Source organism: Myxine glutinosa, chromosome 6, assembly GCF_964187855.1.
Source record: "Myxine glutinosa chromosome 6, kmMyxGlut1.1, whole genome shotgun sequence".
Classification (NCBI taxonomy): Eukaryota; Metazoa; Chordata; class Myxini; order Myxiniformes; family Myxinidae; genus Myxine; species Myxine glutinosa.
Window position 1 is genome coordinate 145,429,060 of NC_136266.1, and position 26,725 is coordinate 145,455,784.

Genomic DNA, 26,725 nt, shown 5'->3' on the forward strand with positions numbered 1-26,725 from the left:
GGAGGGAGAGGGGAGGAGAGGAGGGAGAGGGAAGGGAGGAAGGAGATGGGAGAGAGAGGGGAGGTAGAGGGGAGAAAGGAGGGAGAGGGGAGGAAGGAGGGTGAGGGGAGGAAGGAGGGCGAGGGGAGGAAGGAGGATGAGGAGAGGGAGGAAAGAGGGTGAGGAGAGGGAGGAAGGTGAGGGGAGGGAGGAGGGTGAGGGGAGGGAGGAAAGGGGAGAGGGGAGGAGAGGAGGTAGGAAGGAGGGAAAGGGGAGGGAGGAAGGAGGGAGAGTGGATGGAGGAAGGAGGGAGAGGGAAGGAGAGGAAGGCAGGAGGGAGAGGGGAGAGGGGCAGAAGGGATATGGGAGGGGAGGGGGGGGAGAGATCGGGAGATGAGGGGAGGGAGGGGAGGGAGAGGGGAGAGATGAATGAGGGAGAGGGAAGAGAGGAGGGAGATGGGAGAGAGAGGGGAGGTAGAGGGGAGAAAGGAGGGCGAGGGGAGGAAGGAGGACAAGGGGAGGAATGAGGGTGAGGGGAGGAAGGAGGGTGGGGTGAAGGGAGGAAGAAGGGTGAGGGGAGGGAGGAGGGTGAGGAGAGGGAGGAGGGTGAGGGGAGGGAGGAGGGTGAGGAGAGGGAGGAGGGTGAGGGGAGGGAGGAAAGGGGGGATGGGAGAAGAGGAGGTAGGAAGGAGGGAAAGGGGAGGGAGGGAGGGAAAGAGGAGGAAGGAAGGAGGGAGAGTGGATGGAGGCAGGAGGGAGTGGGAAGGAGGAGAGGAAGGCAGGAGGGAGAGGGGAGAGGGGCAGGAGAGTAGGGAGATAATGGGGCTTCCAGGACACCCATGTATTTAGATGGGACTTTTTCCCAAACTGCCCATTTTTCCCCCGATTACCGCGACACCCCCTTCTCCTTTTACATGTAAGTGAATGGGGGAGTCCTTACTTACCCTCCAAGGACCACGCGACATTCAAAATTCCTCATTGATCCTATGAATATTTGCTCATTTTCTAATTTTTTTAACAACTCCATTCTCTTATGGAACTCATCCCCATCTAGGATATTGATAAACTTTACATCAAGTACCTTTCTCTGTGCGTTTATAAAATGATATGTTTCACGGAGGGACCTGGTCTGTCCTCCTCCCGATCCACATACCATTTTAAAATTATAATATTTATTATCCAGTTGATAACCATCAAAGTTCTCACTCCACTCTAATATATTTTTCTTCCCGCCCTCCATTACCCCACTTAACAAATGAATACGTTTATCCGTCTTGAGGATCTTCTGACCCTCTCAACCTCTCGGATCTGGTATTTCTCACACTCATTATGTTTTCCATTTATATACCAAGGTTGATTACACCTCCACCCTTTAGTCTGGTTAATACTTGGTTCTATCATTTATATAATAGTAAAAAAGGCGGCGGTAGCCCTTAAAATCCCTAACCCCCCTTTTTAACTTATCACTAATATATGGATGGTTGTTGTTTAATGGCTTATCAGTTTTGTTTTTTGTAATTCTTGTGAGTAAAATGAACCCAAGATTTCTTCCCCATTCATATCATTTAATTTGTAAGTCCAAGGAACTGTATCCATTACATCAATGATTTTAAATAATTCACGAGTCCATTTTTGTGTATAACCTTTTTCAAAATGGCTTTTCCATTTGTATATTCTTACCATATCACCAACTTTGAACTTGGGTTTTTTCAAATTAATCTCCATTTCATATTTTATTTTTGTAAATGTTTCTGATGGTTTTGATTTTGTTGATGAATGAACTGTATTATTGTAATTATCTACAATATCCTGAATTAAATACACCCATTTTTGAGAACCGAGTTGTGTGAATTTTTTATATAATTTTTCTTTTAAAGTACGATTAAAACGCTCAATAACAACTGCCTTTCCTTCATTAAAGGTGCTGTATAATTTAATACCCTCCCCCTTAAGAAATTTCATAAATATTTTGTTATAGAACTCTGTTCCCTCATCGGTCCACAGTTTCTTTGGTTTTCTTTTACTTTTATTAAATATCTGTTGGAAGGCTAACATCAGAGTATAACCTCTCTTGTTTTTCAAAGGAACAACCCAAGCAAATCTACTCCTCAAATCAATAACGGTTAAAGCATACTTGTATCCCTTATCATTTTTTAGTTCGATTAAATCAGCGGACCATATGTGGTCGGTGTATTTAGAATAAACTTTCCTTCTTTTAAACTTTGTGATTATAGGTTTATGTAATTCATCAGCCAAAAGCTCCTCAGTCTTGATGACATCATTAGAGCCTAATAGTTTTTTGAGCATGAATAACCAAGGCCAAGTTTCAATTTAGCATTTATCAAATTTCTCACAATAAACCTATCAACCTTCTCTCTCAATGTTGGATTTTGTATCAAAGACAAATTATACAACATTTCTCTGTCGGCTTTATGTTTTTCAGTCAACGTAGTGGTTTTCCCATAAGCAATATCATGCTTCATACACACTTCGTCAACCCTATTTGTAGGTTTAGACCAAGGTTTAGGATTGTCAGCCTCATCTAATCTTTTATCCAAGTTTGTTCCTGGACCACAGAAAGAATACCCTGGAAGGTGTAATTCCCCTGGAATTCCAGTTGTTGTAAATTTACTTCCTGACAGAAACTTTTGTATGTCTCCTCCTCTTTTAGGAGAGATGAATTGGCACTTTTTAGAGCCACACACTTGACATATTCCTTTTTGATAAACTCTATTATTTTTAGCTTTAACATAAGATATTTTTAGATTTAGTTTTCTTTTTACATTTGAGACAATAACTCATATTTATTTATCAGAAAAATTCCGACAGAGTATCAAAACCTTTTTGGTTTTCAACATATACATTTCAATCTTTATTTTTAAAACATAAAGAATCCTAAGGAATGCCTTCACTCTCTCCTCCATTTATTTACAAATAAAGCTAACTAAAGTCAATGACACCAACATCATCAATCACATAATCTTTTCCTTCTTCTTCTTCACCACTTTCTCGTTTAAATCTCCTCCCTGAAATTGAAGACATTGACGTTATTTTTGAAACCATTATCTTCATAAGAGTTGTTAATTCTTTAATTTCCTCTCCGGTGCGTTGAGATTGATTTATTTGCTGTAATACACTCAATCTTTTACGAATCTCACTGATTTCCATCTTTTTATATTTTTCCTCCCTCTCTCTTTGCTCCCTTTCCTCCTTCTCCTTTTTCTCCCTCTCCTTTTTCTCCTTTTTCTCCCTCTCCTTCCACCTTCTCCTTTTTCTCCCTCTCCTCCTCCTTTTTCTCCCTCTCCTCCTTCTCCTCCCTCTCACTTTCCTCCTCCTCCTTTTTCTCTCCTTCCTCCTTCTCTTCTTCAATTCCTTCCTCATCCCTTGCTACCCTTGAGTTTGAACCCCAAAGAATATTATACATATACTCATCTGGATTTTGAGATATTCTTGTATCTATAATTATTTTTCTCATAATAGGGTACCAATAAGATTTGTTGACGATTTCTAAAAGAGTTTTATATTTCATAACTTTGAGAAGTTCATTTTTATTTAATATTTTAAACAAGTCTCTATTTGTGGGTTTAACAATATCAGTATAAGGCCAGTTTTTAATGACAAAATTCCCATGTATATGCTCCAAATCATAAGGTATGTAATACCGAGCACCCTTTTCTTGTAGGTATCCTTGAATACAAAAATTATAATTCTCTTGTAGTCTTCTTCCTGCCATTTATATATCAGAAATATATGTGAGATTAATATTATGACAGGTAATACCACCCCATCTTCCCACTACCAAATCGGTTTGTATTCCTCGGCTTTCTATCCTTATCTCATTACCTTCCTTCTTTGTCATGCGAACCATCGCTATACTATCATATATTTTTATTTTCTTAAAATCACGTATTTGTTGTTTACTAATTTTACTTCCACATAAATCCTTATCTTCACCAAGTGGATAATATTCTTCTTTACGAGACTGATTTAAATCATGTAGGTCTTCTATGTTTATTGAAAAAGACCAATTATACCCTAAATCAGGCATATCATACCCCCATTTATTAATTCGCATATTAACTAAATGTCCTTCTTTATAAAATTCAATTGTAAGCAGGTAGTTAAATTCAATGAGGAAAGGTGTATGGTCAGTATAACCAGGTGTTGTGGTTGTAAATTTTACTTGTTTCACAAAACGTGCTGTTTTCTTTAAAGATATATATTGTGATAAATCACTGAATCTAATCAAGTCATTCGCATCTGTAGGGTTTGGATAATTGATTAATCTATAAGTATTCTTCATATTAATATTTTTACTTATACTATATTTTTGTCGTTCAGCCTGTGCCTTTGTATAATAATTTGATAAATCATTATCCTGAGAGGATTTTCCAAAGATAGAACCATCTTTTCCAACATAGGTCATTTATATTAGATAAAAAATGATATCATAAAAATTTTCATTATTGTTGAGTTGAAATAATACATATAAACATAATTGACCACAACATTTAGAATTAATTTCTTGAACTTGAAATGTTTGATAAACACCATTCTGTAAGAATTGTATTACTTCAACAGGTGGTGGCATACCATAACTATCAAAATAATATTTATCCTGACTATTATGAATACAAACCCAATGAGAACCATTCTGTGTGTCTAAATTCATAATAATATTCTTTGTATTCTTATTTATATGTATTAATTCATCTCTCATACAAATAACCACATTATCAATTTTTAGTGTTTTACAATACTTAGCTAGTTCTATATTTGACGTTGTATTCTTTCCAAATTGTTTAAACCATTTATCCATTTATTTATGAGAAAGATACAATCCATTACCCCGTTTAGTTAGTTTAACACCCGCTTGAGCGATAGAGGAAAGCATATCTCCAACCAACAATCTAGCTTTATCAGGTAGACTTTCAAGTTTTTGAGCAAAATCTACAATTACACCACTTCCACTAATTTGTTTCTCCAACTCCTTGTTATGTCTTTCCAATTCTTTTTGAGCTTTTAGTTGTGCCTTCCTTTCGTTAGCAGTTTTTACCGCTGCTGAAATACCACCAGTCAATGCCCCCGCCGCACTTAAACCAGCAAATAAAGGAATTAGAAACGGGAGAAATCCTCCTCTTGACTCGTCTATTGAATATTTCTTTAACATAGGTTTCGTCATTTTAATTTTAAGTGATCCAACATCATTTAGTGTTTTTACTTGTGTGTGTGTGAGTAAAACATCAATTCTTACAGCTCCTTTTCTTTGAATTGTATTAACATTAATAATACAAGGCTTTTGATTTTGAATACAAGATGTTAATTTATTAAGATTGATTTGATTAACATATACCCCAACCATTTATTTATGAGAAAAAACCTATGTGATATTAATCATAACACCATTATCTGTATTAATCTGTAATTCTGTTTCCTCCAAAAGCAAACAATATGCATTAACCTCTTCACTCTCCCCTCTTTCAATGTATAGAGAAGTATCCACTCGATTAGACTTTATAGTTTCCTTTTGAGAACTCAGGTCAATTGCGTAGATTGTATAAAGTTTTTGAAACGCAACCATATCCAAAATAGGATCATTATTACCATTACTTTCACACACCTTTTGGTAGGACTTGTAGGCTTCCGCATAATCATTTTTTTCCCAATCAATTTCCAATCTATCTCGCGGATAAAACGTGCCATCAAGAGAAACCCGAAGTTGTTTCACCTTAGCATTATCACTCAGCGCATTATTCTTATTAGTACCGTCCTCTCCATCTGGTTTTTTAAAAATGAGCCAGAGGTATCGTGGCTTTCCTTGAAGAACACCCAAATTCCAAGTGTAGGTAGTGTGTTCCAGTTTAACGTGTTGACATCTTCTTTTAAGGTATGATACATTTAGCGGTTTCTTTGAGTTAAGTCTTCTATTTAACATCTCTTCCGTTTTAAGATTAGGAGTATATTCACTGATATACCAACACAAATCATTAATAACAAATTTATCATTTTCTCCAAAAGCATTTTCATCCCCAAAAAGCAATCTATTTACATTATCATTCCTTTGTAGTTGAAATCTAATTTTAAGCCCATACAAAACTTTATCATAATCGCAAAATCCAAATATACCTTTAAGAGGTACTGCTACCGTAAAACTATTCTCTGCTTTTGTATCATCATTATACATTGACTTCCTTTGACTATAACCAGGGTCTGCGTTTGTACCCGTTGACATATCAGGAATAAAACCTTCAACAGCTCCCTTACCCATTCTATCACTAAACGAATATAGTGTAAATTTCATCATTTCAGATGTAGCAGAGACATAATCAACCGCTTCAACCTCTTGTGTTCCAATATACAGGCGGACAATGTCAAACATTTTCCAGAAGAAATCATTTACGAGTGTAGCATTAGTATTATTCGCAGCCTTAGTGAATTTAAATTTACACAGCAAGAAACTATCAGCTATATTCAAGTAAGTTTGTTGATTATTTATTTCAAAACTTTTTGTTCCGTTTGAATTCCAGTCTGTTCCTGTTATAGCATTTACCTTAAAATAGTCTTCCTTTTTAGTGGAGTTTGAAATGATAATCGTATCATCCAAATCATAGATACTACTACTGTGTTCAAAAAGTATCCGACCTTTATTTTTCGTGCGTAAAAAAAAAGAAGCGAGGGAGGCGTTGATTGGTGCACGTATGTAGGCGATCCTAATGCACACGCGTTAATTTTTTCCCACCTGCAGAAGCTGTCATTCGACGGCAGACCGCCGATGAGTGAGGACATGTAAGTGAGCGCCGTCGGATTTTCGTTTTTGACAAAATGACGGAAAAACTTGAACAACGCTACTGCATCAAATTTTGTGTAAAGCTTGGTGATTCCCAAGTGGAAACGATCCGCAAGATTCAACACCGTTCATTCCATTATGAAGGAGGATTTGGGCTTCAGGAGAATCTCAGCGAAGTTCGTACCAAAGCTGCTAACGATTGAGCAGACGCAACTCCGTTTGGAGATCGCACAGGACATGCTGGAGACTGTGAACAGCGATCCCAGCTTCCTCAACACAGTGATCACTGGCGATGAGTCCTGGGTTTATGGGTACGACCCAGAAACCAAGTTGCAGTCATCACAATGGAAGCATCCAACATCCCCGAGGCCAAAAAACACAAAATTTGATGCAGTAGCGTTGTTCAAGTTTTTCCGTCATTTTGTCAAAAACGAAAATCCGACGGCGCTCACCTACATGTCCTCACTCATCGGCGGTCTGCCGTCGAATGACAGCTTCTGCAGGTGGGAAAAAATTCACGCGTGCGCATTAGGATCGCCTACATATGTGCACCAATCAACGCCTCCCTAGCTTCTTCTTTTTTACGCACGAAAAATAAAGGTCGGATACTTTTTGAACACACTACGTATCAATCGCTTCCATACTTGTATTTATATAGCATTAAAATTGTTGAAACCCTGACCCAAGTATTTTAATGATTTTTTGTCGTTCTTGTGAAGATAGTTGAGTTTTACCTTTTTTTATTTCTTTGATTGCTTGTAATTTATGAGACTCCTTTTGAGCATCTTTTATACTCTTTATAGCACCCGCAACGGAGCCCACGGCAGAAGCAGTTGAACCAATTAGGTCTTTATGTTTAAGGATGGTTGAACCAATACCCATTAGAGTATCAATTATCCCATCTCCTTTATTTCGAAATTGATGACCTACACCTCGTTGTCTCTTAGGTTTATAGTATCCTCTACCCACATACCTTGTATAGTCTGGTGAAAGGAACATGCCCTCCCCTGTAATTATTTTATATTTTCCCAACTCGTGTTTTCTCACAATAACCATTATTTACTTATTGAAAAACTTCACGTAGGTGAATTCTGATGGATATAATTTCATCATTAAAGGATATCATACGATTATCTTGGTCGGTTATCCTAAAATTTACTCTGTATATGGTTTTTCCTGACACAGGTAAATAGACAAGATTTTTTGGTTCCATATTAAATTTATAACCAATCGGGGTTGAGTATGCACTGAATGAAAATATTGTATTTGTTCTTATTCCATCGTTATAAGCACCATCAATCAAATCACAATGAATTAATACTGAATTTATACCGGAGGATATTTGGATAACATTATCACTGTAAAACGTCCCGTTATTTTCACTCTTTTTTGAAGAGAAACCCAATAGCTCTCTAAACGAATTTTCAATCGTGAAATCAACTTTATAATTATTTTTAAGTTTAATAGTTGATTTTGAAGTGTGTTTTTGAATATCTATTACAATATTTTTTGGTTCATCACCTTTTTCTTTCATAAGGCGAGAGACTTCTGAAGATATTTGAGAAATCTCGTAAGCTCCAGGTGAAACGGTTATAGTTTTATATCCACTTCCTGGATTATAACTAAACTTGTTGTTTTTCTCTGTGATATTAAACAAGGTATTATAAGTTTCCATCGACAATAAAGATGCCTCATATGAGGTAAGGGGGTCAAGTTGTAGTGGGTAAGGGAATGAAGCTGTGTAATCGCTCGTTGTGAAATTAAAACTAAGAATTGTGCTTTTCATCTTATTTAATATCTAATAAAATATCTTTGTATTGACATTTATTAATTATTTTCATATTCATCAACTGATCTAAAATGGCTGAGGATTCATTAAAACAATTGTTGTTTCCAGCCTTCTTACTACCTAACAACAATAATAGCCTATTAACTAATTGTGATGGGTCATTTGGAAGAAAACTAACACCCGAACCAAGCTTACTTAAAGCATCAATAATATGTTTCTCCTTCTCATTCTTCTTACTTTTACCAGCAACAGAAACTCCATAATCAAGTGCATTTAGCAACTCAATATATACCCTATCTTCCTCTCTTTCCATATCAAGTGGTTCCTCAAAATATTTTGAACCGCTGAATCCGGGGTTTGTTAGAAGAAACATTAATCTTGGAGTTAATTTAACATTTGGTTGAGTAGAACTCAAGAACATCAATTCATCATTAAATATCAATACCTTTTCTTCCACAAGATGAAACACTGCTGGTTCTTCTGTTGGAATGAGACCTGCTCTGGTTTTTGAATCTGCCAAATATTCATTGTTTTGAAGAGCTTCCACTACATAATTAGGGGGTTGATTTACCTCCTCAAGTTTCTGAAATAATTCTTCATCATTATATTCGAATTTTCCAAGTTCTTGTTTTGTTATCTGACTAAAATCTTTGAGCATTTGAAGTTTTTTCGGAGTAAATTCTAACGTGGGAACTGTAGGTGAGTGTTGAGTTTTCAAAAGTGGTTTAAAGAATTTCTCTTGTTTTCTTTCAAAGGCTTCTTCACCAGTTAGTTTCTGTCTCCGTTTCTTCTTTATCTCTTCCTGTTGTTTAACAACTTTTGAAACTAATTGTTGATGTTCCTTAAACTTTTTCTCTTTCTTCGGTATTCATTTAGTATTGAAAAATATCATTTAGTATCTCATCTTGTTTCACAACAATATATTTATATTTTCCAATCGTGTGTTTCATATAATTTTCAAATTCTTTTTTACTACATAACGTAGAGCAATTATCTCTCCAAAAATTATTTACATCTATTGAATTTAACTTAAATAAAATAAAAGTATTGGCATTGTTTCTTATTGAGCGTCGAGGGAGTTGAAAATATGATTGACTAAGATATATACAATTACAAGAAGAATGTCTCCCTCTTGTATAGTAGCTATCCATTACTGTTTGGTTTCTCTCATTAACACAATCATCAAAGATGACGAGGTTCTTTTTTGATTTATCTAAATCTTGAGGTGAAGGTATATCATCCGTATTATCACTGAGAATACAAGTTATGGGTTTCGATTTTGATTTCTGTGTATCACAAAATAATTGTATTATATCTTCAATATTATAATCATTTAGTTCGTTTTGAAGTTTAAATAAACCGATAATGTCTTCCTTTTTAAGACCCGCATTAAAACCCTGTGAGAGTAGTTGATACTCGGGTTGAAAACTTGACTTTGTAAAAATTATTAAATTATCATAATCTAAAAAATTAGGACCAAGGAGCATCTTTAAAAGTAAACAGGTTTTTCCACATCCGCTTGAACCAACTATTAGACATCTCAATGAATTTGGAATGTTTTTATGGTTATTAAATTTTATCTTATTTTCCCAAACGGGTAAAAAATCATTCATTTATATATTTGGAAAACAAGTCATCTAACTTTTTTTGAGCTATTTTAGAAACTCTATATTTTATCCTGAGTTCGGGTTTAATTTCAAAATAATTCATTATTTTATTTATATAGTATCTTGTATTAACATTTCCATTAAAATTATTTTGAATAATAAATATCATTAAACCCTTATACATTTCCTCAATACAAATAGTCTCTTCCCTTGAAAGAAATGGTGTATTATCATCACAATACTTAACATTCATCTCTCTTATTAATCTTGTAAAGTAATTCATTTTTGGTTCTAATTTAAAAGAGTTATATATTTTTTTATATTTTTTATTATCATTAATTAGAATATAATCACAGAATAAACATTGTTTATATGAACCCTCATTATTAAGCCCTATTCTATCACAAGCCGGACAATTCTCTAATTTATCATATGGAGAGTCTGGAAATTCTAAATATCCTTCAGAACTTATCATATTTATATAGTAAATTTTTACTTAAACTAAACGCAAGTTTATTCATTAATAAATACAATGTTTCAAAGCACAAAAGACAAATTTCAATCAATCTCTACTTCGGTGGAAGATATAGAAAAATATGTCAAAGATGTTAAATTGAACAAAGATAAATATGGAAATTTTTGGGTAAAACCAGTTATGGAAAATAACATGAGCCCCTCTATTTCATTTAAAGGAAGAGCTCTAACTATACCTGGAAAGACATCCATTAAAGTAAATCTAACAAAAGTTTCTCCTCTACTCCTGGCAATTTATTCAAAGCTTGAAAAAGTGATTGACCACGATACTTTGAAAAAGAATGATAAGACCATTAATAATTCTAGAGGAGACATTTGTATTTTCTTTAATAATCCAAAGGGTGTAGATCTAAGTAAAATGAATGATGTTAATATTTCTGGTGAAATGTCATTTCGTTCTATGATAGTTAGAGATTATTTAAAGATAACTTTTGATATTAAAAATGTAGAGATTGAATCCGTTAATGAAAGAAAGTATATTGGTATAGATGGAAAGGTTTTTTCTGCTAATTAAATATGAGTCATTACAGCAGTGAAGATTTTACTATTTCATTGAACTCGGACGATAGTGATGATAGTATTTCATTGAACTCAGATGATAGTTATGATGCTAATAGTTTGTGCTCAAATGATAGTTATGAGAGTAGTTTTATTGATGATTCCGATTACTATATAGAGTTTAGTGATGAAGAAATATGAAGTTTCTCACTATATAAATAGCATGAATTCTGGTTATTGTTCCGCCTGTGATAAACAGTACAATCGATATGATGCTCATATCAGGACCATTAAACATGCTATCAATACATCTGATAAGAGTAAAAATATGATAAGATGTGAACCTTGTAATAAGTTAATTAGAGTACTTGGTAAAAGGAGACATAAACAAACAAAGCACCATTTAGATAATGTTCTTAACGGTTATAAAGAAGAAGAGATGGAACATTGTGATCTTTGTGATAAGGATATGAAGAAGACTAGTTATAGATATCACATCCTAACCAAGAATCATATGAATAAGTTGCCCCAAATTTAATTGAGTTTCCTGACTCTTGTTTTCAATTTTTTCATGTTTTATTTTAAGTAAAAGATAACTAGTAAATAGTGAAGTTTTTTTACTATATAAATAGGATGAATTCTACTTACTGTGAGAGTTGTGAGCAGAACTACAAACATATCAAAAAAACATTATAGAACACAAAAACATTTAAAGAGTAAAGATAATAAGTATTGTAAGATTTGTAAGACATGGGTTCTGAGAAGTGGGTATGATCAACACTTAGATACTCAAAAACATTTGAAGAATCTCAAACCAAAGGTTCTTCCAAAGGTCTATTGTGAGCGCTGTCAACACTACATCCTCAAGAAGGATTGGAAGCGTCATGAGAAGACAAAGAAACACCAAGTTCCATATTATGAGATTGAAAATTTAGATGGTGCTTTCAAAGGAAATATTAAAATTAGATTGTTCCGTTTCAAAGATCCAGTCCCCCGTTCTCTGGGAGCTGCTGTTGATCTTACAAAGGAAGGAATAGATGATCAGATTGATAAGACTATATCTGAAATGGGAAGTTGTAAATATTATTTGGGGGCTAAATTGGTTCTTCGTAAAAAGGAAGATCCACCATTTAACTTTTACCTACATACAACAACTTATATGGTACTTAATAAGAATGATTATGATAGAAATAAAGAACAGGTCTTTAATGAGCTTAAATATAGTGAATTTGATATTGATGATCTTATTGTTGGAAGCGGTCTCACTGTTGAAAAGGTTCTGTTTGTTGATGTTCACATTTTTAAATCTGATCCACTACAAGCAAGATCATATATTCAACTTCCTAAAATCATCAAAGATAAAAATGCTATAGTAAATATTCAGAATACTGATAACAAGTGTTTCTTGTGGTCTGTACTGGCATATCTACATCCAGCAAAAGAACATGCTGAAAGAGTAAGCAATTATATGAAATATGAAAATGAATTGAATATGAAAAATTTGAAATTTCCAATGACTCTTAATAATATTCCAAAGTTTGAAAAGTTAAATAATATTTCTCTAAATGTCTATGGGTTGACTGAAAAGAATAAAGTGCAGATTTTACAAATCTCAGATGATGAGAAAGAAAAACATGTTGACCTCTTGTATTTCCGATCTGGTGAAATTGAACATTATGCTTATATCAAGAACTTTTCAAGATTAATTAAATCACAAGTCTATTCTAGAAAATGTAAAGTTTATCCATGTCGTCGGTGTTTGAATACATTTCATTCACAGGAGAGATTGGATACTCATAAACAATATTGTTCAAATGAGAAAGCAACAGTCATTACACTTCCAAAGCCTGGTTCTAAAATTTCATTCAAAGATCAAAATAAAACAATTAAACATCCTTTTGTGATATATGCTGATTTTGAGAGTATCTTGGAAAAAATAGCAACAGCAGCTCCAGATCCAAAAGAATCATACACAAATAAGTATCAAAAACATACTCCTTGCGGATTTTGTTATTATATCAAATCATCCGTGGTGATGAATATAACAAGTTAGAGGAGTATAGAGGCTCAAATGCCCCAGAGGAGTTTGTGAAACGACTAGAAAAAGACTGTGTTTGATTAACCACGATAATGAGAGAAACCAATAAACCAATGTCCTTAACAAGTAAAGAAAAAAGAGAATTTAGACAGCCAAAGGCTACCTGTCATATTTGTGGGGAGAAAATTGGTAAAGGTCTAAAGGTTAGAGACCATTGTCATCTCACTGGTAAATATAGAGGTCCGGCTCATCAAAGTTGTAATATTAATTATAAACTCCCCTCGTTCATTCCTGTCTTTCTTCATAACAACGCTTATTATGATACACACTTGTTTATTAAAGAGTTGTCAAAGACTCCTGGGAGTATCAGTGCTATTCCAAGTACAGATCAAAAATACATCTCCTTTACAAAAATCATTCCAACAAGACCAACTACAAGAATTCGATTCTTGGATACATATAAATTCATGGCTAGTCCTCTTGCTAACCTAGTTAAAAATTTGAAAAAATTTCCATGTTTGGAGAGTAATTATGAGGATACGGAACTCCTAACACAAAAGGGAATTTACCCGTACGACTATATGGATTCATTTAAAAGATTTGGTGAAAAGAAACTTCCTTCAAAAGAAGATTTTTATAGTATTCTAAATAATAGCAATGTTTCAGATGATGATTATGTACATGCTCAAAATGTTTGGAAAAAATATAATATCAATAATATGGGTGATTATCATGATCTCTATCTCAAGACTGATGTCCTTCTTCTAGCAGATGTATTCGAAGCATTTAGATCTGTGTGTCTTTCTGGATATGGCTTGGACCCTGCTCATTATTTCACAGCACCGGGTCTTGCTTGGAGTGCTATGCTAAAAATGACTAAACAAGATTTGGATTTGATAACCGATGTTGATATGCTCCTGATGATAGAGAGAGCAAAGAGAGGGGGAATTTCACAAGTCTGCTCATCAAGATATTCAAAAGCAAATAACAAATATCTTCCAGATGATTATGATTCAGAGAAAGATAGTTCCTATCTCATGTATTATGACGCCAACAACCTCTATGGGTGGGCAATGTCCCAAGCACAACCTTATGGAGGATTGAAATGGGAGAGTGATCATGAGGGTGTTCTAGAAAAGATTTTGAGTTCAACACAAAAAGAGTTGGATGAAAGGAAAGAAGGGTATTTCCTGGAGGTTGATCTAAAGTATCCAAAAGAACTCTTTGAGAAACATAAAGATCTTCCTTTCGGGTGTGAGAAAGAATTAACAAACCCAGAGTGGTTGAGTGAATATCAGAAATCATTTGATAAGGAATCAAGAACAGAAAAACTTTTAACAACATTCTTTGATAAGAAGAACTATGTACTACATCAGAGAAATCTTTTACAATTTGTGAAACATGGTCTAATTGTTGAGAAAGTTCATCGGGTCCTGAAATTCAAACAGAGTTATTGGTTAATGAAATATATTGATTTTAACACTCGAAAGAGAACGCTTGGAAAGACTGACTTTGAGAAAGATTTTTATAAGTTGATGAATAACGCGGTGTTTGGGAAGACTATGGAAAATGTTAGAAAGAGACAAAATATCAAGTTGACAACTTCCTGGGAACAAACTTCCAAACTAATCAACAGACCGAGCTTTGAGCGTGTTGAAATCTTTACAGAAAACTTTTGTGCTGTTCATATGATGAAAGAAAAAATTGAGATGGATAAACCGATTTATATTGGTACTACTGTTCTCGATCTGTCAAAACTACTGATGTATGAATATTATTATGAGAATTTGAAAACAAAGTATGATGATAACGTCATGTTGATGTATATGGATACGGACAGCTTCATTCTGAGTATCAAGACATATGACGTCTATGATGATATGAAAGCTGATTCTGTAATTTATGATACAAGCAACTATGATCAAAAGAGTGAATTGTTCTCGAATCAAAATAAAAAGGTGATTGGAAAGTTCAAGGATGAGCTTGGTGGAAATATTCTGAGTGAGTTCATAGCATTGAGAGCAAAGGCCTATGCGTATAAATATAGAGTTGGGAATGTGGAGAAGTGTGATCAGAAGCTCAAAGGGATTAAGAAAAATGTAATTAAAGAAAGTATAAATTTTGGTCATTATTATCAATGTTTGATGAGTGGGGAGGAACAGTATAGAAAGATAAAAGAGATAAGGAGTTATAAGCATGAATTATATTCAGAAGATATAAATAAACTAGCACTAGGAGCATATGATGATAAACGATATATTTTAGAAAATGGAATTGATAGTCTCCCTTATGGTTATATAAGTATATAAGTGATAAGATATATATATATATATATATATATATATTAGTGATAAGTTAAAAAGGGGGGTTAGGGATTTTAAGGGCTACCGCCACCTTTTTTACTATTATATAAATGATAGAACCAAGTATTAACCAGACTAAAGGGTGGAGGTGTAATCAACCTTGGTATATAAATGGAAAACATAATGAGTGTGAGAAATACCAGATCCGAGAGGTTGAGAGGGTCAGAAGATCCTCAAGACGGATAAACGTATTCATTTGTTAAGTGGGGTAATGGAGGGCGGGAAGAAAAATATATTAGAGTGGAGTGAGAACTTTGATGGTTATCAACTGGATAATAAATATTATAATTTTAAAATGGTATGTGGATCGGGAGGAGGACAGACCAGGTCCCTCCGTGAAACATATCATTTTATAAACGCACAGAGAAAGGTACTTGATGTAAAGTTTATCAATATCCTAGATGGGGATGAGTTCCATAAGAGAATGGAGTTGTTAAAAAAATTAGAAAATGAGCAAATATTCATAGGATCAATGAGGAATTTTGAATGTCGCGTGGTCCTTGGAGGGTAAGTAAGGACTCCCCCATTCACTTACATGTAAAAGGAGAAGGGGGTGTCGCGGTAATCGGGGGAAAAATGGGCAGTTTGGGAAAAAGTCCCATCTAAATACATGGGTGTCCTGGAAGCCCCATTATCTCCCTACTCAGGAGGGATATGGGAGGGGAGGGGGGGAGATATCGGGAGATGAGGGGAGGGGGGGAGGAAAGAGAGGAAGGAAGGAGTGGAAAAGGCTTTTATTTCTCACCAAGTAATTAGTTAATCTTTCTCCAAAATTTGTACAACTTCAACTGCTCATAGCATGAAGAAATTGCTGTCCACACCTTTTCTAATAAAAAAAATGGGACACATGGGTATTTTAGGATAAAAAAATAAGGGACATTTAAAAAGTTTATCAGAAGTTGGAGTTGAAAATTCCAACATCACAGCATGAAACAAAATATTTATAATACAGATTAAGCAAATTGTTTATATTTTTTACTCAAGCGATAAGTATAATACATGTCCATGTGGAAGGACCTGACCAGCTGATCAACTTATGTACGACAATTGTACAAGAAGGTATTTCCCTTAAATATACCATTACATGATATGTGGAGACTGATGAATCCAAGAGATAATGGTCAAAAGCAAGACAGGATATTAAAGCAACGAAACAAGATAATAACAAGTCAGGAGACGACGATGGTTCACGAGCGAGCGATATTCTTTGGTTCGATTTGGAAAATTCGGTTCGATTCCGACAACTTTGAAAATTTGACCTTTGTGACCTTCAAAGGTCAAAGGTCCAAAATTCTGAAATTTGTTTGAAACCTTGTATTTCATGATGTATGTGATAATATAAGATCATGTACGACATTTCATCCTATCAGGAAGCGAACAATGTAATAAAACCATCAAAAATCGACTTTTCTACATTTCGTGACATTGTGACCTTGACCTTGGGGCGAAAATGAAAAATCGAGTTCCGTGGGGCTAGACACATGATATTGGCCGAACCAAATATCGAAATCCCCGTCAGATTCCACCAACTCCCTCGGAGAGGATGTAGCTTGAACTCGATTACCCCCGAAAAAGACATCTTTTCGGGCATGGCTCCGCCCACAATGGGCGCAATACGCCCACTCTAGGCAGGACACAACTAGATCATGATATCAACCTCCCACCTAAGTTTCATCAAGATCGGATGATATTGTTGCGAATATGGAATTTGGCCTCCATATCCGCTTGTAAATATTCCCCTATTTTCTCCAATACTCCCCAACTTTCCCCAATCCCCCATTCCCTAGTCCCATTGCATGTAAATAACACTCAGTAGAGCCGACCTTCCCCTTATTCCCCCATTAAATGTCGTGCCCAGGTCCACCGCACCACACGTAGACAACTTTCGGACATCTTGCTAGTTATTCTTAATCTATGTCAGTTAAGGACTCGTTTCCATTAATTCTGACTCTTCGTTGCACCAGAATGTGATTATATGGCATCAGTAGTGAGTTTAGGACCTTTCCCATACCTCCTTCCATCTTCTTCCCCAACAATTACAACAACAACAGAGGAGATGGCGGCGGCGCGGGGGAGGATGCGTCCTCACACCGGCTCGATTAGCGCCATTGACCACGCGCTCCACGGGGTTACCACGGAGGGGCTGGCTGTCAGCTCCTCCTCAAGGGCGGAGCCTGGTAACCCCCCGCACCCAATCAGAAGGGCGGACCGATTCCATCTGGGGCGGCGCTAGCGAGCCGAGGGCGTGTCACTCCCCGCCGGATATACGTGGCGACTGACCGGAAGTGAGAGAGATTCGCCCCCAGCTGGAGAAAGAGGTACCTGCGAGCGCTGAGAGAGAAAGGCCCGCCTGAGAAAGAACGTTGCCTGCGATCGCTGAGAGAGAAAGACCCGCCTGAGAAAGAACGTCCCCTCCGAGCGCTGTGACCTCCCCGCATCTTTGGACCGGACTGTACCCTGCTTTGAGCCAAGAGTGCACCTTGAGCCATCGATACCCGCTTTCCTGCCATCAACCCCCGTGTGAGTCAGCCTTGTCCCGTTTACCTGTCGTCTGTCCGGGGTTAAGATAAGCCTGTGTCTAAGTGCCCATCTTTTCTGTGCTTTACCTCTAGCCCCTGTAATCTAACCTTTTCCGTACGAATATAATTGAGAATCGAAACATTGGTGTCTGTCATTATAACCCAGCCGGGTGTCTTCTTTTCCTTTATTGATCCAGCGTAGCGCGGCTCCGTCAACGTCGAGTATAATCGGGTAATTTGTGCGGACACGACGGCCATTCCGCTCGGCCCACCTTAACATCAAAGTCGTGTCTGTAACAATATCATCGGGTAGTTATGCTGCGGACAGACCGACAGACCGACAGACACACACCCATGACGAATATAGTGGTCACTGTGTTTGATAACTCATGAACCAATACGAGGGAAATATAATAAAGCAATGTTTTGTAAGAAAGAGAACATGCCTTACTTGGTCAATGCAAAGAAACACTTCTTCTTCTCCAACAATTGTCGAAAATTTTAATTTCCAGCAGGTCAAAGTCAAAGCAAGGAGCGCTTTTGTCCCCTTCGATGATCGCCATGAATCACCACCGCCTCCATCATCCCTCAAATGATCATCCAAAAAAATTCCCGGAATTTTTAACCGACAACTCAAAGCATCCAGGCCGTTCCCTGCATTGGTATCGGCTTTGTCAACTTTGTTGTTATCCCAAAGTGACTCCAGCAGATGGCAGACTTTGGCAGGAGAGGCCTGAGCCATGGCTGGGCAGGCTGTCAATGCCACCAGGGCCCTCGGCTGGCTATTCTCAAACAGTGACAGAATGAAATCTGCCATTCCCTGCAAAATAAAATAAATAAATAAAAAACATTCAGATTTGTGCTGTACATACAATGCATATGCAAACAGAGTAAACATTCATTATCTGTATAGCTAAAATTGGTATTCCTTTGCAGAGTACCGTTTAAAATAATGGCAAAGTTGAACTACAGGTACGATTTGAAAATATCTCAAAGGACGTTGCCTGGTTGACAACGGTGGTCACGGATGGATTCGGATGAAACTTGGTGGACAGGTTGGGTGTGTGACGCAAAATAATTGATCCAATTTTGGTGAAGATTCAAATCCGAGAGTTTTAAGCGATTCTTCACCATTGAGTAATAGGGCTAAAAATGATGCAAAGCATATGATATCTCAAAAAGGTTATGGATGGATTCGGACAAAACTTGGTAGACAGGTTGGGTGTGGGATAACGACGGTAATCAGCAGTCCGGTAATCTTCATCCTGATGAAGCAGCATTTACACAGAAGGATGGAAGGACGAATCGATTCAATTTTGGTGAAGATCTGAATCTAGATCAGAGAATTAAATTATTTTAAAGTCATTTTCACCATTGAGAGATGGGGCCAAAACTATATATATCACGGTATTTCAAAAGATTGTAGACGAGTTATGACAAAACATGGTGGATGAGTTGGTTAGGCGAAAAGAACAAGCCGATTCGATTTGGTTCAGGTCTGGATCCAGATGCAGATCCGGCCTATCAGTGGGTACAAAACGTAAACTGTTCAGCCTGGGGGAGGTATGCACTCTACCAAGGTATAGTCTGGCAGCTACTTCTGATAAACTTTTATAATGTGCCTTATTTTTTTGATCCTAAAATACCCATGTGTCCCAAAGCTTGATGAGCCTGGCGGAGGTAAAGTATCTCTACTGTACAATAAAAGAGCCATTTGTGTGTCTGTGTCGTCATGTATCTCAGAGATGGCCGAACAGTTGAGGTTCATCATGAGTGCCCTGGAGGGTTTTAAGCAAAAAATTCATTGTAAATTTTTTGAAAAAAAAAGTTGGATTTATAATACATATATGGACACCAGAACATCACACCCGTATGTGCTCGTTGAACATCTCGTTCCAAAATTCATGGGCATCAATATGGAGTTGGTCCCCCCTTTGCTGCTACAACAGCCTCCACTCTTCTGAGAAGGCTTTCCACCAGAAGTTGGAACACTGCTGCGGAGATTTGCTTCCATTCAGCCACAAGAGCAATAGTGAGGTCAGGCACCGATGTTGGGCAGTTAGGCATCGCTCGCAGTCGGTGTTCCAATTCATCCCAAAGGTATTCGATGGGGTCAAGGTCAGGGATCTGTGCAGGCCAGTCAAGTTCTTCCACACCGATCTCGACAAACCATTTCTGTAAGGACTTCGCTTTGTGTATAGGGGCATTGTCATGCTGAAACAGGAAAGGGCCTTCCCTAAAGTCTTTCCACAAAATTGGAAGCACACAATCGTCTAGAATGTCATTGTATGCTGTATCGTTAAGATTTCCCTTCACTGGAACTAAGGGGCCTAGCCCGAACCATGAAAAACAGCCCCAGACCATTATTCCTCCTCCACCAAACTTTAGTTGGCACTATGCATTCAGGTTGCTGCATTCTCCTGGCATCTGCTAAACCCAGATTCGTCCATCGGACTGCCAGATGGTGAAGCGTGATTCATCACTCCAGAGAACGCGTTTCCACTGCTCTAGAGTCCAATGGCGGCGAGCTTTACACCACTCCAGCTGACGCTTGGCATTGCGCATGGTGATCTTCGGCTTGTGTGCGGCTGCTCGCCATGGAAACCCATTTCATGAAGCTCCCGACGAACAGTTGTTGTGGTGACGTTGCTTCCAGAGGCAGTTTGGAACCCGTTAGTGAGTGTTGCAACCGAGGACAGACGATTTTTACATGCTACACGCTTCACACTCGGCGGTCCCGTTCTGTGAGATTGTGTGGCCTACCCCTTCGTGGCTTTGCTGTTGTTGCTCCTAGAAGTTTCCACTTTACAACAACAGCACTTACAGTTGACCGGGGCAGCTCTAGCAGGGCAGAAATTTGACGAACTGACTTGTTGGAAAGGTGGCATCCTATGACGCTGCCACGTTGAAAGTCACTGAGCTCTTCAGTAAGGCCCATTCTGCTGCCAATGTTTGTCTATGGAGATTGCATGGCTGTGTGCTCAATTATATATACCTGTCAGCAATGGGTGTGGCTGAAACAGTCGAATCCACCAATTAGAAGGGATGTCCGCATACCTTTGGTCATGTAGTGTATATTAGCTTGGCTCAGCTCGCTACGCTCGCCACAACACACGTCTTTACAGAGGAACGGGCTTCTTTTAGCTGAGGATATTGACTGTACCCGAGTTGCTGTGTTGTCATGATTTACACCAATCACAAGACAAACAATTATTTTGCACAAATTTATTTGTAGTGTTTGTGATATTACATTTTTATAAGCAATTTAGGTTGAAGATTTAGGTTGAAAATATTTTTAAAATTTTTTTTTAAAGAACCCATGAGCACACACCACACAGGAGAGATAGGTGCACACCAGAAGTTTGGTATGATTTCACAAAAGTTTGAGGAAGTAGTTCAGTGACAAGATAGACACTGCCCATATATATATACAGACTTGGCATTTAATATGGATTATATTTTTTTTCTTGACTTGGGTTTACTTTCTGAACTCGGTATATCAATCTGGTGAGTTTATTTTACGCTTTGGTGATTTCTTTGTTAAAAGAACCATGTCACTGATTGTCTGTCGCAGCAAGAAGTCAATAACAGGATTATATCACAGGTGGCGTGACAAAATATATGGACAGGTACATTTGACGATTGGCTTCACAATCGGGTATATAAGGGTTGTTGCATTCTGTATTCTACAAAAGTTATTGCCGCTTCCCCTGGAGATGGTCCGTCAACTCGACAATGCTGTTTGTCATTTAGTGGTGGCTTTACGAAATTCCAGCATGAAACAGCATGCTATTGCTTGGCAGTATGGCATCACTCAAGGTCAGGTGTCAAAGATCCTGAAACGAAATGCTCAGAGGGGTGTCCCGACTCCAATACCGAGGTCAGGACGTCCCCGCAGAACCACAAGGAGGGATGATCGCCAGCTGCACCGGTTAGTCCGCAATGGCCGTACCAAGTCAGGTAATCGGCTTAGGGCTGAGTGGCAGCAACTGACAAATGTGCCTGTATCCTCCAGAAGGCTAGTCAACCAACGACTGGTTCAAGCAGGCTATCGTGCCAGGCGTCCCCTGAGAAAGCCACGTCTGACCAGACAACAACGCCAGCGCCGATTGCAGTGGGCCAGAGAGCACCGTCAATGGCAGCCAGGACACTGGAATCACGTGATCTTCAATGACAAGTCTAGATTTCTGGTCTATCGTCAATATGGCGAGTGCGCAGAGTGCGCAGAATAATCCGAGTGCGCAGACAAGTGCATGAAGCCTACAACGAAGATTGTATAGTGCCAAGAGTCCAAGCTGGAGGTGGTGGGGTGACCGTTTGGGCTGCTTTTCATGCAGGGGGCAAAACTGACCTGGTTGTTCTGAATGGAAGCCTGAACCAGTTCAAGCACAGGGCCATTCTGGAAGAAACATTGCTTCCATTTGTTCGTGCAGCCTTTCGAGGAAACTTTGTCTTCCAAGATGACAATGCACGGCCTCATCGTGCTCGCATGATCCAACACTTTCTTGCTGACCGTGGTGTAGAGCATATGGAGTGGCCTGCCATGTCCCCGGATATGAATCCGATAGAGAACTTGTGGGCAGAATTAACGCTTGAAATCGACAACTTGGACGAGCAGCCTGCCTCTGTGCGTGAATTGCAGCAGGCTATTGTCACTGCATGGCAAGCGATTCCTGTCCAAACCTTGGGAAATCTCGTGAACAGCATGCCTCAACGTGTACGTGCTCTCCTGAATGCTCGTGGGGGTTACACGAAGTACTGAACTGTAATTTTACTGTCCGTAATCCCAGTCGTAATTTAACTTTTGTTTTTGTTAAAAAAATATTTTGGCTAATGTGCAAAATAAAGAGATACTTCTGGAAAACGCACAGAAGTTTAACACAGTACTGTCCGTGAATTGAGTTCGATATCAGTTTACTATCACTTTCAAGGATCAATTTATTTGCTTCGAAATGTCAAATGTGGTTTTTGTTTCTTTTAAAGGTCACATTAACAAAATCTAGAATAATTTCAACATAATTCCAATGAACTTTTGGTTCCAAGTCATCTTGAAAAGTAAGTTCAACCCCACAAAAAAAATATTCCATTTTAAATGCCAAGTCTGTATATATACTGAAACGCAAAAGAAACTTACCACCTTTGAAACCTTTAAATATCAACAATAACACTGCGTGTAGTAAATGTGTGAACTTATTTGTGGACAATAGTGTCCTCACTGTCAGACAAAACGGTCACGGATGGTCACTTGAACCTTCAATGGTCACTTCATAGCACAACTGTTGAACAGCCGTTTTGACTGTCAGTGATTAGCCAAGGGGTACGGGATGATTTTAATGAGCTGCATGTGATGTCTTGATATTGGCTTTAAAAAGGCCAGTGCAAAATGGGCATTTTGACTGAAAAATTTGACCATTTTGACCAACTTCAAAAAGACCGAAAACGCAAAAGAAACTTACCACCTTTGAAACCTTTAAATATCAACAATAACACTGCGTGTAGTAAATGTGTGAACTTATTTGTGGACAATAGTGTCCTCACTGTCAGACAAAACGGTCACGGATGGTCACTTGAACCTTCAATGGTCACTTCATAGCACAGCTGTTGAACAGCCGTTTTGACTGTCAGTGATTAGCCAAGGGGTACGGGATGATTTTAATGAGCTGCACGTGATGTCTTGATATTGGCTTTAAAAAGGCCAGTGCAAAATGGGCATTTTGACCGAAGAATTTGACCATTTTGACCAACTTCAAAAGGACCGAAAACGCAAAAGAAACTTACCACCTTTGAAACCTTTAAATACCCAGAACTGAGACCTGAGACCACCCAGAACTGAGAAACTTTCAGCATGACAACGCTCGTCCCCATGCTGCTCGCTTTACCACTGCATTTCTCCAAGGCAAGAACATCAACACCATGCAGTGGCCTGCACTCTCCCCTGACCTGAATCCCATGGAGCACCTGTGGGATGAGCTTGGGAGACGCGTAGTTAGCAGGGCCAGGACACGGGCAGAGCTGCTTCAGACATTGAGGACTGAGTGGGACAGAATCCAGCAGCAATCCATCCAAAGACTGGTAGGCAGTATACGCCGACGATGCACTGCCTGTGTCAAAAACAATGGTGGCCACACACGCTATTGAAAGGGGACTGACATTGCACCCTGTGCTGTTCTGTACTGTAGAACAAACTGATGAGATGGTGTATCTTGGTCAAAAACTTGACATGTCATCAATAAAATGCCAATGTTTCAATTAGCAATTGTTGGTTTGTTTTATTTTGAACTGTTACAATTTTATTACATTTCAAACAAGTGGTAAGTTTCTTTTGCGTTTTCGGTCTTTTTGAAGTTGGTCAAAATGGTCAAATTTTTCGGTCAAAATGCCCATTTTGCACTGGCCTTTTTAAAGCCAATATCAAGACATCGCGTGCAGCTCATTAAAATCATCCCGTACCCCTTGGCTAATCACTGACAGTCAAAACGGCTGTTCAACAGCTGTGCTATGAAGTGACCATTGAAGGTTCAAGTGACCATCCGTGACCGTTTTGTCTGACAGTGAGGACACTATTGTCCACAAATAAGTTCACACATTTACTACACGCAGTGTTATTGTTGATATTTAAAGGTTTCAAAGGTGGTAAGTTTCTTTTGCGTTTCAGTATATATATACCCCTGAACTCCGCCTGATGAAAACTCGTGCTCGCCAACTTGAAAAACTCCGCAATAAAACAGGTCTCACAGTTCACTCCCAAGCCTACAAGGACCACCTACATCACTACAAAGATGCCCTCTCCCACGCCCGCTCCGCCTACTACTCTCAAATTATCCACTCTGGCTCCGGAAACCCAAAAGCACTCTTCTCGACAATAAACAAACTCCTCCACCCCCTGGACACCACCACCCAGTCATTCACAGTAGACAACTGCATCTCCTTCCTTTCTTTCTTCCAACGCAAAATTGACAACATCTACAACAGCTTGACCACTGCCGCACCCGCTCCCCCTCCAACCACCTGCCCCCCCCCCCCTTATCCTGCCTTCCCCTGTCTCAATTCTCCCTGGTCTCCCCTACTGACCTCTCTGAACTCCTCATACGAATGAAAACTGCCACCTGCACTCTTGACCCCATCCCCTCCAGCTTTGTCAAGGCCTCCCTCCCTGCTCTCTCTCCACTTATCATTGCAACAATAAACTCCTCCCTGTCTACAGGCATCGGCCCACTATCCCTCAAAATTGCTGCTGTTACCCCCATTCTAAAAAAACCTGGTCTAAACCCTGACACCCTAAATAACTTCAGACCCATCTCCAACCTACTCTTTCTGTCAAAAGTTTTGGAACGCGCTGTAGCCGCTCAACTAAAACATCACCTCTCTGCCAATAACCTGTATGAAACATTCCAATCCGGATTCCGCTCCAACCACAGTACTGAAACTGCTCTCCTCAAAATCACCAACGACCTTCTCCTCTCCTCTGACGCTGGCAACCTCAACATTCTCGTCCTCCTCGACCTCAGCGCTGCCTTTGACACCATCGATCACACTATCCTCCTCACCCGACTTGAATCCACCTTTAACGTTACCGGCACTGCCCTCTCTTGGATTAAATCATACCTCTCTGACAGACGCGTTCATCTCCATCAATAACTGCAAATCCCCCACTGCTCCCCTCCCCCAAGGTGTCCCCCAAGGTTCAGTTCTTGGCCCCCTCCTCTTCATCCTTTACCTGTCCCCCCTCGGTCACTTAATCCGCCGTCATGGTCTCCAATTCCACTGCTTCGCCGATGACATCCAGCTTTTCATCTCCACCAAGTCCGTCTCCACCGACACCCACTCTATCCTGACAAACTGCATCTCTGAAATAAAATCCTGGCTTCAAATCAACTTCCTCAAACTTAACTGTGATAAATCTGAAATAATCATCATTGGCCCAAAAACGCTCACAAAATCCACCCATAACTTTGCCCTCAACATCGACGGTATCCCAGTATCCACCTCCCCTCTCATCCGGAATCTTGGCGTCATCTTTGACCAAACCCTCTCCTTCGACAAATACACTAAACAGATCACAAAAACAGCCTTCTTTCACCTGAAAAACATCGCCCGTCTCCGCTTATCCCTCTCCTCCACGGCTGCAGAAACCCTCATCCACGCCTTCATCACCTCCCGTCTGGACTACTGCAATAGCCTCCTCTATGGTTCACCCTCAACAATCACCAATAAACTCCAATACATTCAGAACTCCGCTGCCCGTCTACTCACCCATTCCCGGACCCGTGACCACATCACCCCCGTCCTTTACAAGCTTCACTGGCTCCCCATCTCCCAGAGAATCCAGTACAAAATCCTCCTCTTGACCTACAAAGCCCTCCATAACCTGGCCCCATCCTATCTGGCTGACCTCCTCTCCAGACACACTCCCACCCGCAACCTCCGCTCTGCTGGTACCAACCTCCTGACCCCCCCCCCCCCCCCATCCGGACCAAATTCAGATCCTGGGGGGACAGGGCCTTCTCCATCGCTGCTCCCACCCTCTGGAACTCACTACCTCACACCATCAGAAACTCCTCCTCACTCACCACATTCAAAACATCACTCAAGACCCACCTGTTCAGCACTG

The 26,725-nt window shown here is 38.9% G+C and overlaps 1 protein-coding gene across 1 annotated transcript in view; it reads right to left on the bottom strand.

Moving 5' to 3' along the window:
- HPS3 (HPS3 biogenesis of lysosomal organelles complex 2 subunit 1) overlaps positions 1–26,725 on the bottom strand; it is a 125,621-nt gene that overhangs the window by 59,805 nt on the left and 39,091 nt on the right. The window contains exon 13 of the mRNA XM_068121263.2: positions 18,566–18,934. Within this exon, the coding sequence (XP_067977364.2) occupies positions 18,566–18,934 (369 nt within the window). The remainder of the gene's footprint in view (positions 1–18,565; positions 18,935–26,725) is intronic.